The sequence below is a fragment of the Mytilus edulis genome, chromosome 14 (assembly GCF_963676685.1).
Source record: "Mytilus edulis chromosome 14, xbMytEdul2.2, whole genome shotgun sequence".
NCBI classification, from domain to species: Eukaryota; Metazoa; Mollusca; class Bivalvia; order Mytilida; family Mytilidae; genus Mytilus; species Mytilus edulis.
In genome coordinates, this window is record NC_092357.1 from 37,673,181 (window position 1) to 37,687,295 (window position 14,115).

The 14,115-nt window shown below is 31.2% G+C and overlaps 1 protein-coding gene across 4 annotated transcripts in view; it reads right to left on the reverse strand.

Moving 5' to 3' along the window:
* Window positions 1-500: 500 nt before the first annotated feature.
* The window catches only part of LOC139503498 (probable nuclear hormone receptor HR38), a 43,631-nt gene continuing 30,016 nt past the window's right edge, over window positions 501-14,115 (reverse strand). For 3 of the 4 annotated variants that reach the window (XM_071293287.1, XM_071293289.1, XM_071293286.1), the window contains 8 exons: window positions 10,048-10,175; window positions 7,361-8,091; window positions 6,903-7,086; window positions 6,486-6,615; window positions 6,108-6,268; window positions 5,427-5,629; window positions 4,887-5,065; window positions 501-3,956 (listed from right to left, as the gene is read on the reverse strand). In XM_071293287.1, the coding sequence (XP_071149388.1) occupies window positions 3,697-3,956; window positions 4,887-5,065; window positions 5,427-5,629; window positions 6,108-6,268; window positions 6,486-6,615; window positions 6,903-7,086; window positions 7,361-8,091; window positions 10,048-10,068 (1,869 nt within the window). In that variant the 5' untranslated portion in view covers window positions 10,069-10,175 and the 3' untranslated portion in view covers window positions 501-3,696. Of the gene's footprint in view, window positions 3,957-4,886; window positions 5,066-5,426; window positions 5,630-6,107; window positions 6,269-6,485; window positions 6,616-6,902; window positions 7,087-7,360; window positions 8,092-10,047; window positions 10,176-11,438; window positions 11,817-14,115 lie in introns of those variants that run through there. The other variant, XM_071293285.1, reaches the window with a different exon arrangement.

The following is a 14,115-nucleotide window of genomic DNA, read 5'->3' on the forward strand; positions in this document are numbered from 1 at the left end:
ACTTCTTCAAACGATTTTTTTTAATGTTTAACATATATAGGAGGGAAATGGCATCAATTTTTTCATGAAATATAATGTGCCTGTATTATTGTATGCATCAAAATGGATGTTCAAAAATGTTAAATGGTTTGTAAACGTCAAATATAACGGTCACCAACAAAATAATTTCTGAGAATTGTTGTCATTTCTGGTATAATTTCAGCTTCGCATGCCCTATATATATAATATATATATATAAAGCAAACTTACAGATCTAACATTGTTCGGTTGATGTTTAGACGAGTTGTATATATATACACACATATATATATAAGTACGTCTGAGTCAGTGTCACGATATCTCAGTAGCATGGGTTCGAATCCCGGCGAGGGAAGAACAAAAAATTTACAGTTCTAACATTGTTAATTCTTAGACGAGATATATATAATGTTTGCAGGCTTCCAATGTATCGTTGTATCGTTAATGAGGTTCTGATTACTAAATAAACAAAAAGACTTGGAGATTTTTGCATTTTTTAATAAACATATTTTAAGACAAAACAAAACAAAATGTTCAAGCTTTGCTCAAACACGTGACTGGAAAGGTTACATCAACTATATAAAAAGTGCTAATTTAGAATACATCTAATGTAAACACAACATATTTAACCAATATTTACAGTTTTTCGGAATTCAACCTCAACGAAAAAAGAAGAAACATTCCAAATGGTGTATTTATTATCATGGAATATCACAGATAAAGATTAAAAGGGTTCAAAAAGTTTTATTTCTTTTCAGAAAACGGAACGATAAACCTTCAGGCTCTCAAAATCTATATTAGTCTTTTTGATGAAATTTCTTTTCTGTCATCAAATTATCATGATTATGTTATATTTTTTTCCACCATTTTTATTTTTTAAATATTCTTCTATAATGTTTTAAGATTTAATAAAATTCCAAATCAAAATTCGATTTTTCTGGGTCTGAACAAACCGAAGAACTGACGTCATCAACCATTCTATCAGCATGCCTACGATCATGCGCATACTATATTGACTTCCAGATAAGTGAAAATGGACAAAGTGGTATTTGAAAGCAAGGTTTATTTACAAAACAATTTAACAACGTCTTTTATGAACCCTTTTTAATGAAAATAAAGAAATAATTTAACAAAAACAAACATAGCACTTCAACAATACATGTTAATTTGGCAAGCAAAATGCAAAATAATTATGACTAGTATAGTAAAATAATAAATACACCATATAAACATATATCTATACCTCAATGGCATTAGTAACTCAATAATATCATCTGCCCTAGAATGAAGAGCTCTTCACTTTGAAGGAAAGATTAATTGTCGTTGCGTAGATACATAAAAATATAGTTCCCTAACATCTTCGAATGCCCAAAATCTAACTTCTAAAAGACTAGGATGTTCGCGTTTTCTAATTTATAAAGATTTAAAGCAATAACATATGAATATATTCCTTAGAGGATAAAAAATCTTACAAAACGAAAATGAATTTAATATTACACTTATTTTTATCTTTGTTGCTTCAACATGGTTAGACCTGCAAATGAGAGTTTCTGATTTACTTATGATAGACGCACGAAATATTAAAGTGTTAATTTCATTTGATGATAACGACATCAAATTTCATGTTTTTGTGGACTTATCTTTTTATAACTTATAATGAATGAACTGTTTAGCGTCTTTATCATTGATCATATTATTAAGAGGAGAGACAAATAGTAAACACAAATAAAAACTGGACAAAACATGAAATTTTAAAATAATGAATGCACATTTTGGATTTATGTGAGACAGCAAACCAACAACACAAATACTTTAGCATTAACACCTAAAATTCACCGGGATATAACATTTATTGCCTTACATCAAAAGAGTACACACAAAAAATCACTTGAAGAAAATGAAGTGAATATTAACATCTGCTAACGACCATCAAAATCAACCTTTTCTTTAGATAATGTAATTGTTATGCAGAATTTGATTGTAAAATTTATCAAGATGTTAAAATAGAAATATAGTAATCCAATGGTACGAAGATATTAAATCTGAATAAAATTACAGAAATGTCTTTGAAATTTGAAGATACAATGACAATGTACCTCTTTAATCCTGAGAGTTACAAGCCAACTTCCATTCATTTTTAATAAATAAAAAAAAAGACTTTTAACACTAAAACAGTAAATCATTATCAAAAGTGAACATTCAATTATTTATCACGTGACAACATCAAAAATTTTAAAATGAATGTAACACCTTTCTACGTTTCTAAAGCATTTTGCTTCTAAAATAAAAGATACTAATGAAAAAATATGTATATCCAAATATAACATATAACTTAACAACAGATTTTGTGGACATTTCGACAACATAGATGTTTTTATATGTACAAAAGTGCAGAAAAATTATACATATCATAATTATCATAACATAGTCACAATGTATAAAATACAAAGAGGAAATTTAGGTACTGTTGTGTGTAAGGATTAGGCCAAGTTAAAGGATTTGTCTGGTTTACAATTATATACATACATTTCCCCTAACCAATTTATTTGGATTTAAAATCATCTACAGTTAAATGAGCAAATACGATATTTTTTGTAAGTTTAATTGAGATTTGATAGTGTAGTCTTGGTGCTTAATTTTAATCAAATTTAGAAATTACTAATGGTTTAATAGATCTCTACGTTAACAAGTATATGTAAAATACATTCTCTTTTTGATTATAAAAGTGTAGATATATGAAATAGCATTTAACCATTGAGACAGAGCTTTTTAACAATAGACGATTTCACAGTACCGATTTTTTAATCCAGAGTTAATATTTTTTTCGCCATGTCACCTATTCTGCTGTAGGACATCCTCAATCGGCAAACCTCGGGTGACTCCACTTAACTCCTTCTATGAGGTACGGAATCGGCCGAGTTGTGACGATTGTGACATCCTGGTACTCAGTCAAGTAAGAGCAACGTAAACAAGTAAAATCAATCTTCAGTCGGTACAATTGTGGGGTAAGCAGTAAACTTTCCCCCAAAATTTCACTGAATATATTATTTGATTTTACTTCTTTTAGTCGCTGTTAGTATGTCGAACAGCAGATAAGGCAACCTGTCGAAAAATTATATAATCCGGAGTCAAAAGTCGTTTATATGAAAAATGTCTATAGAAATCTTTTGTTAACACTTTTAATTTACATCTGCAAAGTAAAATCTGAATATAAAAAAACAATTATCACTAAGGTTTTCTCGAGAAAAACAAACCATTTGTTTATTACAACATAGCACTATATAAAAAGTAGCACTATTAGGAGATACAATGACTTAATCAATTTGCAGTTTAATAATCTAATGAACTATGGGTAATTTCAATGGTGGTACTAAAAAATGAAAATGAGGCCATATCATTGGTTAACAACACCATTGTTTTTGGTGTTTTGGAGTAGTTTTGAAATAACCCTGAATGCATAAGATTGTGAAACAGCGAATCGAATTTCTGGTCCATCCAGGTACCAGAAATTTAGAATGTGTGTCATATTTTTGCAATATAAATTAGAAAATAGACATATTATTATCTTTTTTTTCACAGACATATATTGTTTTTAAATAGAAAAAAAAATCAGTTCAAATGTCAATACTAATATCCACGTCATCCTTATCCATAGTTGATGACGTCATGAATGCAAATTTAAAATGGTAGTGCACTTGATAAATAAGTATCTTCAATGATAGATGGGGCCTGAAAAATGTCTTCCAGTTTAAAAAACAACATTCGTTGAAGCCCTTCTCGGCTTAATGTTCTAAGTTCTGCTTCCGTACTGAGAATGTAGGAAAATAAATGTGGCTTCTTCTGTGCGTCACTATTGTATGTACAATGATCACGCAAACAGTCTATGATTTTCATTTGTAAATCTTCCATTTTCTTTTGATCTTTGACTCCATGCCGTGCTACAAAAAAAAATTAAAAAACATTATAAAGTTTGTTCATGACAATACATCGCAGAGTATTCCTAATGCATATTTGTTCCCTAATGGCGTAACGGATAATTGGATTTTTTTCGATCATTATCAATTTTGTGTGACTTTTTAAAGAAGAATTGTAATGTTAATGAAACACTAGTGGTAGCCTAAATTCTATTGGCATACATGTAGCATACAAAGAACAGATAGAAGTTGGACCAAAAAGAATAATACATTAATAAAAGAATAGTAAACTAAGATGCATTACTTGCGACTAGAGTTAGAGCAGTCAAAAAAGCTAGACAAAGAGGGATAACAAATTTTTAAAGAATAGTAAACTTAGATGCATTACTTGTGACTAGAGTTAGAGCTGTTAGTTTAGCTAGGCCAAGAGAGATAATACATTTTGAAAGAATAGTAAACTAAGATGCCTCACTTATGACAAGAGTAAGAATAGTAAACTAAGATCCATTACTTGAGATTAGAGTAAGAGCTGCAAGTTTAGCTAGACCAAGAGAGATAATACATTTTGGAAGAATAGTAAACTAAGATCCATTTCTTGTGACTATAGTTAAAGTTGTCAAATAAGCTAGACCAAGAGGGATAACATATTTTGAAAGAACAGTGAACTGAGATGCCTTACTTGTGACTAGAGTAAGAATAGTAAACTAAGATGCTTTACTTGTGACTAGGGTAAGAATAGTAAACTAAGATGCTTTACTTTTTACTAGGGTAGAAGCTTCTAAGTAAACTAGACCAAGATGTATAACACATTTTGAAAAAATAGCAAACTAAGATGCTTCACTTGTGACTAGAGTAAGAATATTTAACTAATATAACTTACTTGTGACTAGATTTTAAAAAGTATACTAAGATGACTAGAGACTAAAGTAAGAACATTAAATTAGGATGACTTACTTGTGACTAGAGTAAGAGCTGCCATACAAGCCAGTGATGAGATGTCTAGATTGTTTCTGTGGAGAGACAGCCCAAAGTCTACTATGGAATCAATCCATTCACCAAATATACTTCTAATCTCGTCTCTGTGGAATACCTGGCCATTGTCAAAAATTATCTGGTCATCATTTGGATGAACTCTGAAAGTTCAAATTCATATAATTAGTATGATAGATAAAAAGGTATAAACTTTAACTGTGTATTCAATTTATACACGTATGCACAGTCTTACATTCACGTTTATTAAAGCTGGAAAGTTTTCTCAAAATTGTTTATATACACACCAGCTGTCATTACTTGCAGACATTTTTAGGAACTTTTTTTTTTTATCTAATAGCAATTAACAATTATAAAAGGACAAACATTCACTATTCAGTTATCGTGATTAAATAAAATGTTCCTAATTTCACATTATTATAATAGATATGTTTGCAGTTCAGAAAGGTTTGTCTTTTGTCTTTCTACCACATTTTATATTATAAAGCATAATGTGTGACTTACCTGTATGCTATCCGCAAAACAAAGAGTTCTAATGATGCTGATTTGAAAAGGAGATCTTGATCTTCTTTGCACAGGTCACAGAAGCCCGGGATTTTTTCTGCCCATGCTTTCAGTATATCCATGGAGGTGAGGATAATATCATAGAAAAGCCTGATTTTTTCTTCATGTGAGGTTGGGCTTGTTGAACCGGAAGGCACTTCAAACTGTTGGTAAATAAAATTGTTTAAATAATTGTCATGTAATAACGATATTTTGTATTATTAGGATAACATGTTACATATATATATATATATATATTTTTTTTTAAAACTTTCATTTTGAATATTTACTTCTATAATGAAGGCATACGCGAAAGGGAGATGTTCCTTTTAGATGAAAGATATATTCAAATCAACCCTGATTTAGAGAACAACATCTACATAAGCTGTTATTAATTTAAAAGTCGTTGCAGAAGATGATCAGCCTGTCGACGCATGCGCTTTTGTTCCTTTATAAGTTCATTAAATTTCCCTTAGATTTTGAGTTTTACCTTGATTTGTACTTCCTAAATGAATTGATGAGTTTTGAATCAGTAAACTACTGTTGACTCAAATCTTTCTTCTATCATATTAACGATGAAAAAACATAAAACAATATATATTGTTGAATAATAATGGTATTTTTAAACGTGTTGTAACTTACCTTACTGTAGTCCAGATTAGGAATGTCTGGGGAAGAGTCTACGTGTGCTCGGACTAAAGCAGTAATGAGGCTGACAGGGGGTGAAGGTGGTGATTCTTGTGGACTTTTTGGCTTTGATGGAAGCCGACCACGTCTGCCTTTTAAACTGTCTGTTCTCACAACTATAAAAAAAAGTTATAGACATTGAATTTCCATTGAAATACTAATTACAGGCGGCTGTTAATCAATTAAAATGAAATTTTACGGGAATACTCTTGATCTAATCTGTAAAATTTCAGCTTCACTTTAAAATTCAGTAAATTTAAAAAAAAAAAAAAAAAAAAGAAGAATAATAGAAATATTATTACAAAGATAACTGTAAATGAACATTTAACGAACCTTCTTTGACCATGCCAACAACCAAACATTTTTGGAATCGGCAAAACTGGCATCTGTTCCGTCTTCGCTTGTCTACTGGACAATTTTTATCGGCCAGACACACGTACTTGGCGTTTTTTTGTACTGTTCTCTGTTTAAGAAGAAGAAAATATTTTTATTAAAAATAAATCGACTCTTTGCTGCTTGCCTATTATCATGATTATGAGCAACAAGTTGTTCTTCATAATGTATAAAAGATTAGTAAATGTATTGCCGCTGTATAAAGATTAATACATGCATTGCCGCTGTAGATGTTCATGAGAAATGGAAAAAAATAAGATTCATTAGACAATTTTGAACTTTTTATTCTTTGAATGTTTCAATTTAAAATTCTTCCCTTTAAAGAAAATCAAATGTAGAAATGTTCGTTCCTCTTACCTTGAAAAATCCCTTGCATCCTTCACAGGTTCTGACTCCGTAATGTTGACAAGCAGCATTGTCGCCACAAACTGCACATAATAGACTCTCCTTCTGTGGTTGTTCCCTCCCAGGGGAAGACCTTGTAGAACTCGGTGTGGAAGGGGTAGCTGGTGATTTGATATGAAATTTCTGCACATCCATTCTGTAAAGATTGAATACATGTTTTAAATTTTAAATGTCATGTTGATAACAGGTATCAAAGACAGATTAAGAAAAAAATTAACAGATTTTATATTTTGAAAATAGCATTCTTAATATATTCTTTTCTATTTTCTGAAATGACATTTTAAGGATAAGTGAAGATAAATTCGGCAAAGGTTATGAAAAAGTCACTATATGTAAATAGGAAGCAAGAATAAAATTTGAATAAGAGAAAATTAAGTAAAAATTGTAGAACTGGTCGGAAGTCAACTTACCCTTCTGGGGTACCAGGAGGCATTGGAATTGTAAGAGGCGGTCTTCGGGAGAAACCCTGACGCACTACATTTAAATCTCCAGGACGATAATGAGTCCTATCAGTCTCCGTGTGAGGTAAACTTCGGTTGTCATAGAAACCCTGACCGTAACTAGGAAAACTGCTTCTGTCTCTGCAGAAAATGTTTGAAGCATCACTAAAACTTTGATGAGAACTGAATGGCGGATGTTTTTGATCGATTTCGGAATATCCAATATGAGGTGCTTGGAACAGTTCATGAGGTGATGGATAAGTGAATTTTTGTTTAGTGTCACTGATGTATCTTTGTGGTAATAAGTCACAGTCCTGTGCCGGAAATGCTTGAAAACTGCCTTCGTAAGACATCATGGAATCGGTATACTTTGGTTGAGATCCTGGGAAACTTTGATTTTCCTGTGAATACATAGCTCCTAGCTGTTTAGCTGACTCTTTGTCCACCATGAATGCTCCTTCGTAACTGTAGGTTTCCGGATAGCCTTGTTGTATGTTTTGAAAAGCAGATGAATCGAAGCCGCCCTGAAAAATATCAGAAGGAATATCTTCTGATGCGTATGATGTATCCGAAGGCATTGTTCCTTGAAATCCTGCAGATGATGGAAATATTCCGATATCCGCACTACCTGACTGTGTTCCGCACGAAGCAAACGGTGCAGGCAAATCTCCCAGAAAACTGGCTTGAGATGTGAAGGCAGCCTACAAACAGAAAAAAATAAAAATGTCTTACTGATATTATTTTTGTTAACAGCAGATCTTACAAAAGCAAGTTCCAAGTGAAATAATGCTTGACTTTTAAAAGACACTGTGTTATATAGCCTGATGCTGACGTCCGTTTTCTCTTAGCGAATACAACACAAGCTGCGAAAAAAATTGACCCCTAAGTCAAATGTCAACATAAAACATTCACAAGGTGCGAGAAATATTGAATTTTGAGTTTTAGCATATTTAGGCACCTAAACATATCTTTGTGAGTACCTTTTGGCTTCACCTTATAATGTATTTTTCAATATTTTTTAAATTTCGACATTGTTTCTAATTTAAACTTGTACGGAAATATATTACTGGGTCCATTCTTAAATTTGGTGTCTGTTTGCGTGCGTTTATGTATAAAATGTGTTCCAATCCTGTGATTGTCGCCGTGGTAAAATTAATAAAAAAATTTGAATCGTTTATTTAATTAGGTGAAAGCAATACATGTAATCGACAGAACCTAATTATTAGCGGATACTTTAGATTTTCGCACGTGCATTTGGTCATTTAAACATTTTCTCTACGCCACTGCGTTTTTAATACACATCAAGTGGTTCTCTATCACAGTAATATATAATTCTGTGGTTTCATGGCAATTAAGTTTTCACTTTACTCGTGCTCATGACATTATAAGTTATGTCAATTGGTGTTTGGCGTTGTCGTGCGAGGAGCAACCACCGTATTCGTCGAAATCGAACTTTTAACGCAATCTTAAACACGTGTCGGGATTCATGAAACAAATACAAGAAATTAATACTCTAATTACTTAAATTAATATTGGTGTTATAAATAAGTGTTCACGCCTTTAACGGAGTGTGCCTCCGCTCGTTATAACTTAAGCATATGACATTAACCATATGGTTAAAATCCATTGTTTGCGAAAGTGATAACAGTCAAAGTCCCGCCTCAACTAGAGTATACGGATAAGTAGTTCCAGTTAATTAATATGCATTCATACGCTAATAAAAGTAATGCTCATTTTTCCCGATTGCAAAATTATTTTATTTTTTATATTTTCCTTTCAGTCTAACTCTTCAAAACCGAGACATGCATTCTATACACTGTCAATGTAATACCATTATGATAGACTTTTACATGTAAAATTAAAAGTTGTTTGGGAAAAAAAACGTTTATTTTGCGTAAAGTTAAGGCAACCGATGTTTTTAAAAAGAGTTGAAAAAAAAACATATATAATTCTGACGACTAGTTCAATTTGGTTTTGTTTTTTCGCTTGATAATTAACTTTCGACACCATTTTCCCGACTAAAATCGAAGAAAATTTTACAGAAACGATCCTACGTCTATCTAATAATCGCGAGACAATCCACCTTTTCTTATAGATTTTAAAGGTGTTAACAGAAGAACAATTTAGCCTTGAACAATTTCATAATAAATTTTATAAAACTATATAAGATGCCAACGAACACATCGTTATTATTAATAAAGATATTGTATCCAGGGTTTTAATAAATAACATACAGCTGCCCTTAGAAATTTGAATGGTTGATGTTTTTGCTTAACGTCCAGTGGCAAAATTTCGTACATGAAAATATAAGTTGCGGGTACCCGAATCGCTTTTCTTATTTAAGTTCTGTCAGGAACAATTAAATCGACCATTTGAAAGTCGTCAGGGGTACATATATACGTGCATGGACAAGTTAGGACTTGTATGACCAAATTAACTTGTGACTGCAAATGTAGTATGAAATTTAACTGCCCGGTAATGAGACAACTTTTTACAAGAGTTGAAATGAAGTAGATGTAAAATTAACATGTAAATTAACTGTAAATACAAAAGTAACATGTAAATTAACCGCGAATGCAAAAGTAAGGTATAAATTAACTGCGATGCAAAAGTAACATGTAAATTAACTGCGGATGCAAAAGTAACATGTAAATTACCTGTGGCTGTAAAAGTAACATTTGTTCCGTTGATGATGTAATGGTGGTTGTTGATGGTGATTGTTGAGGGGAAGATGTCACACTTAATGAATGGCGTCTTGGAGAGGCTGGGACTCTCTGTGAGGAATCTGAAAATATAAAATAAAATAAACATAAATTATTTGGCGACAATTGAATATGATGCAATGAATTTGTTAGTATATATATAGTCTACGTCTTGGCAACACCGGTATATGTTTAAAATTATTAACAAATCAAATCAAATCAAATCAAATCAAATAATTGTATTGCCAAAAAATCAAAAACACATCATCTGTGACAAACATAAAATATATACAAAAATAAACAATACAATATCAAAATACAATATATATCAGTTCAAATTATTGTTTTGGGTCTCCCGTCCTCAGTTCTTATGACTGTCTAATAAAGGAAACTGTATTTTTAATTTGACTGTGAGATGGGAACACACACACACACACATACACAAACACGATGGGGCCTATATTTACTTTAAATGATGTCGCATGCTCATTTCTCTGCAAAATTCTGGTTGGATATTCGTTCAACAATTTCTACATCGGGATGAGGCTAGACAATATTTATAGGTGAGTTCTGGTAATATTTTAGGGTATCAAGAAATAAAAATGGCCAACTGAAGCAAGTTCATATTCATGTTTGCCATCCCGTGTGTTTGATTTTTCGCCAACATTTGAAAGTCTCCCAATTTTTATATAAAAAATCTAGAATAGATATTTGAAAAAAATGATAAGATTATCATTTTAAAAGATAAATGAAAACATTCAATTAATAAACAAATTGTTACTAACCGTTTAAAAATGGAATTGTTACATTCTAACTCGGAAACAACACTATTGATGATAGAACTTTATTAAAGATTAGCTGCGGTTAAAGATTTTATAAAATGTAACTCAACATAACGAGTGCATACGCTCTCGTTCAAAAGCACGTGACGGTCACGAGCCGTCATTTTCTGTAACATATGTTCCATATTTTAAAATTTGATAAAGTGCTGTCAATGATTTTTAATTTGCTATAATAAAAACACAAAAATTTATTTTACAAAAAGTTTTACTATAGATATGTAAAAGTACTCAATGTATCAGTAACTTTTGTTTAAACTTAGCGGTTTGTTTTACAGTTCTCTTTTCTATGTTTATGAGTTTGAAAAACTTTTAAAAAAAAAAATGGTGCAAACATATATAGTATCTTGTTAAAATTGCATTTGAGGTAAACATAAAACAGTAAACACGTGCTTTGATAAAACTTTGCTTTCTTTTATAAGTTTAATAAAAAAAATAATATAAGCGTTTAATTTTTGTCGGTTCTCTATATATTTTAACCTAATAAAACTCATGCATTGAACTTACCAAGATTATATAAAACGCATGCATTAAATGGTGGTTCTCTTTTAATAACTGGTCTTCGATGATAAAAATTCCCACTCATTATTGATGACATGTTTAGAATGAAATTATCCAATTTTAAAAGTGTTTCTAGATTTTATCCACATGTTCAATTAGTTAACTGCCCAATGGACGAGCTCGATTTTTCATTGGATGAGTTAGAACTATATTGAGTTTTTCCAATTACGCCAGAATTTCTTGACGCACAATGGTCATCGCATTGGTGTGAAGAAGAAAACTTATGTTTACTTTCTATAGACGTTTAACACCTTGGCATTGAAGATGTCAATCACCTGCAGAATCTACGTAAAATGAATATAGATGGGAGTTACTACCTTAAATGGTTCAGCAATACACGAGATAATACGTATATAATATGTACAATTAATAAATCTAATATTAAAAAATAAGGACATGTGGTAAAATGGTTGCCAATGGACTACCAGTATAGACCAAAGGATCAAAGGTGTGATTAATCTTGTTTATTTTTGAACCTCTGTAGAATCTCTCTTAAAGTTCATATATTTATTATAATATATTCAATTAAATATAATTGTATCCGTGGGTATCTTGATATTTAGAAGCCATTTCTTTATCTCTGGTGGTGGCAAATATTAAATACTCGGCAAGTTACCCGACGATTGTTTTGAAAATTAGCCTTTAACGTAATGCTACTACGTCAGAATTCCGTATGCAAAACACGAATTAATATATAACATCCAGCTGGTCAGGTCCAAAAAAATGTAAAGAAAAAAAAAAGTATAACCAAAAGATTTAATACACTAGTAATATAAGGTAAAACCCACAAGAACATATGTATAATGACGATATTTTCAGGAGCCGTTTAATAAATTGCTACTCACATGTGTATAAACCGTTTGACTTTGCGGGCTTAAAAGTTTTTATCGAGGCAAGTTCAGATAGTTGTACTTTCATTCAATAAGAATCTCATTAAAATAACCTGTAGGTTTTCGCTGCGATACTCAACACCGTTAGAGGGAGTGTAGATCGGTTTTTAATCAGATTATCAAAGTATTCATATACGGTTCAAATTAAACGATTCTTTGCATTAAAAAACAGAAAAATATCGATACCGTTAAAACCGCTACTATTTTCCGTCAAATGAATTCGAGTTGCTTCCCTTTAACTGCTATATCACGATCATAGTTTTTTTTAACTAAGGTAAATTGGTAAATGCATCAAAATTTGGCAGGTTGCATACAGTGCAGCAAAGTACAATAGAATTATAAATTACATCAACGTGATTGCAATGTGTTGACAAATTAACAGTTTTCAATTTACAATTGGAGACCCTGGTGCATATTTAAATGACCCTTAGTGGGGTTCGTCCCGTTCTTCGGTACAACATATACATATTCTTGTCGCTGTTATTGCATTCTTTTTAATTTATTTTACACTTGATAACGTTTTTAGTTCTTATATAACCTGTGTCACTGTTATACTTGTTAAAATTGTATGAAAATGGTTAAATACTTGCTTGAGGTTAAAAAATAATTGCTTTTATCCATTTTTTAGCGATAAAAGAGATAGGAAAACCTGTGTTTGTCAAAAAGAAAACCCCGTATAGCAACAAAAAATACGAAAAGACAAACAAGTGAACAAAACACCGATTAGAAAAAAAAGAAGTGAGCAACACGAGATTCATGAATAACTTTGGTTATTTGAGCTAGGTGTTCCGAATCTATCTTTTAACGTTTCTCAAATCTCAGAATTTTTCAACTCATTGCCGCGAAATTATTGCATGCATAAGTTTCAAGTAAAAACAAGTTAACTTTATAGTTTCAATGAACATCTTGATCAAACACCGTACTTTTCGCTTGCCTGGAACACCAAAAGAAGACTGTTTAAATATCACCATTAATTTGTCATTGTAAAATACAAAATTTAATTATCTAATTAACAGTACAAGACATTACGACTTCTTTAGAACTTTTGCATTAAATGTTGTCAGGTATAAACAATAACCAAAACAGATATCGCAGTTGGAATATATTTTGAAGCAAGGTGGGTTTTATAAACGTCTTAATTGTTATCAATTGCTATGATTTATTGGAAATTTCATTACGAATACAATATTTTCTTCGATTGCTTACGTCACGTAGGCTGATTGTGTTCGAAAATATAGGTATAATGGTCCATCTGCGAATTGTAAAATAAACAGATTGGCAAATAATCTCAAAACATACCATTATTACGCCAATTTCATAACGTAACGGATGCCTTTAGTATTCACAAAACGGGAATTATGTATTTTACGACAAGGAGATAGAAGTTCTCTTGACTACGATTTTTATTTTTATTATATTTAAGCAGTTACTTTGATTCTAAGAAGAAGAAAGACATATTGATTTTTGGTATTCAAATGTCCAGTGGCAAATATGTGTTCATATTTCGTTAAATCGCGGAAAATGAAATGTTAAAAGAAAAAAAAAAAAACATATAAAGGCCTCAGTCTTCAGCAAATACCATCAGGACTATTTTAGAATTTGTGTCCGTCAGCCTCTAAAAAAATGAATGGAAGTTCGGAGATCCTTTACTTACATCTTATTTTAAATGTAAAATATTAAAGAAAAAACTCAAAAGACATAAACTTAAGCTCAGTCAATACCATCAGAACTAT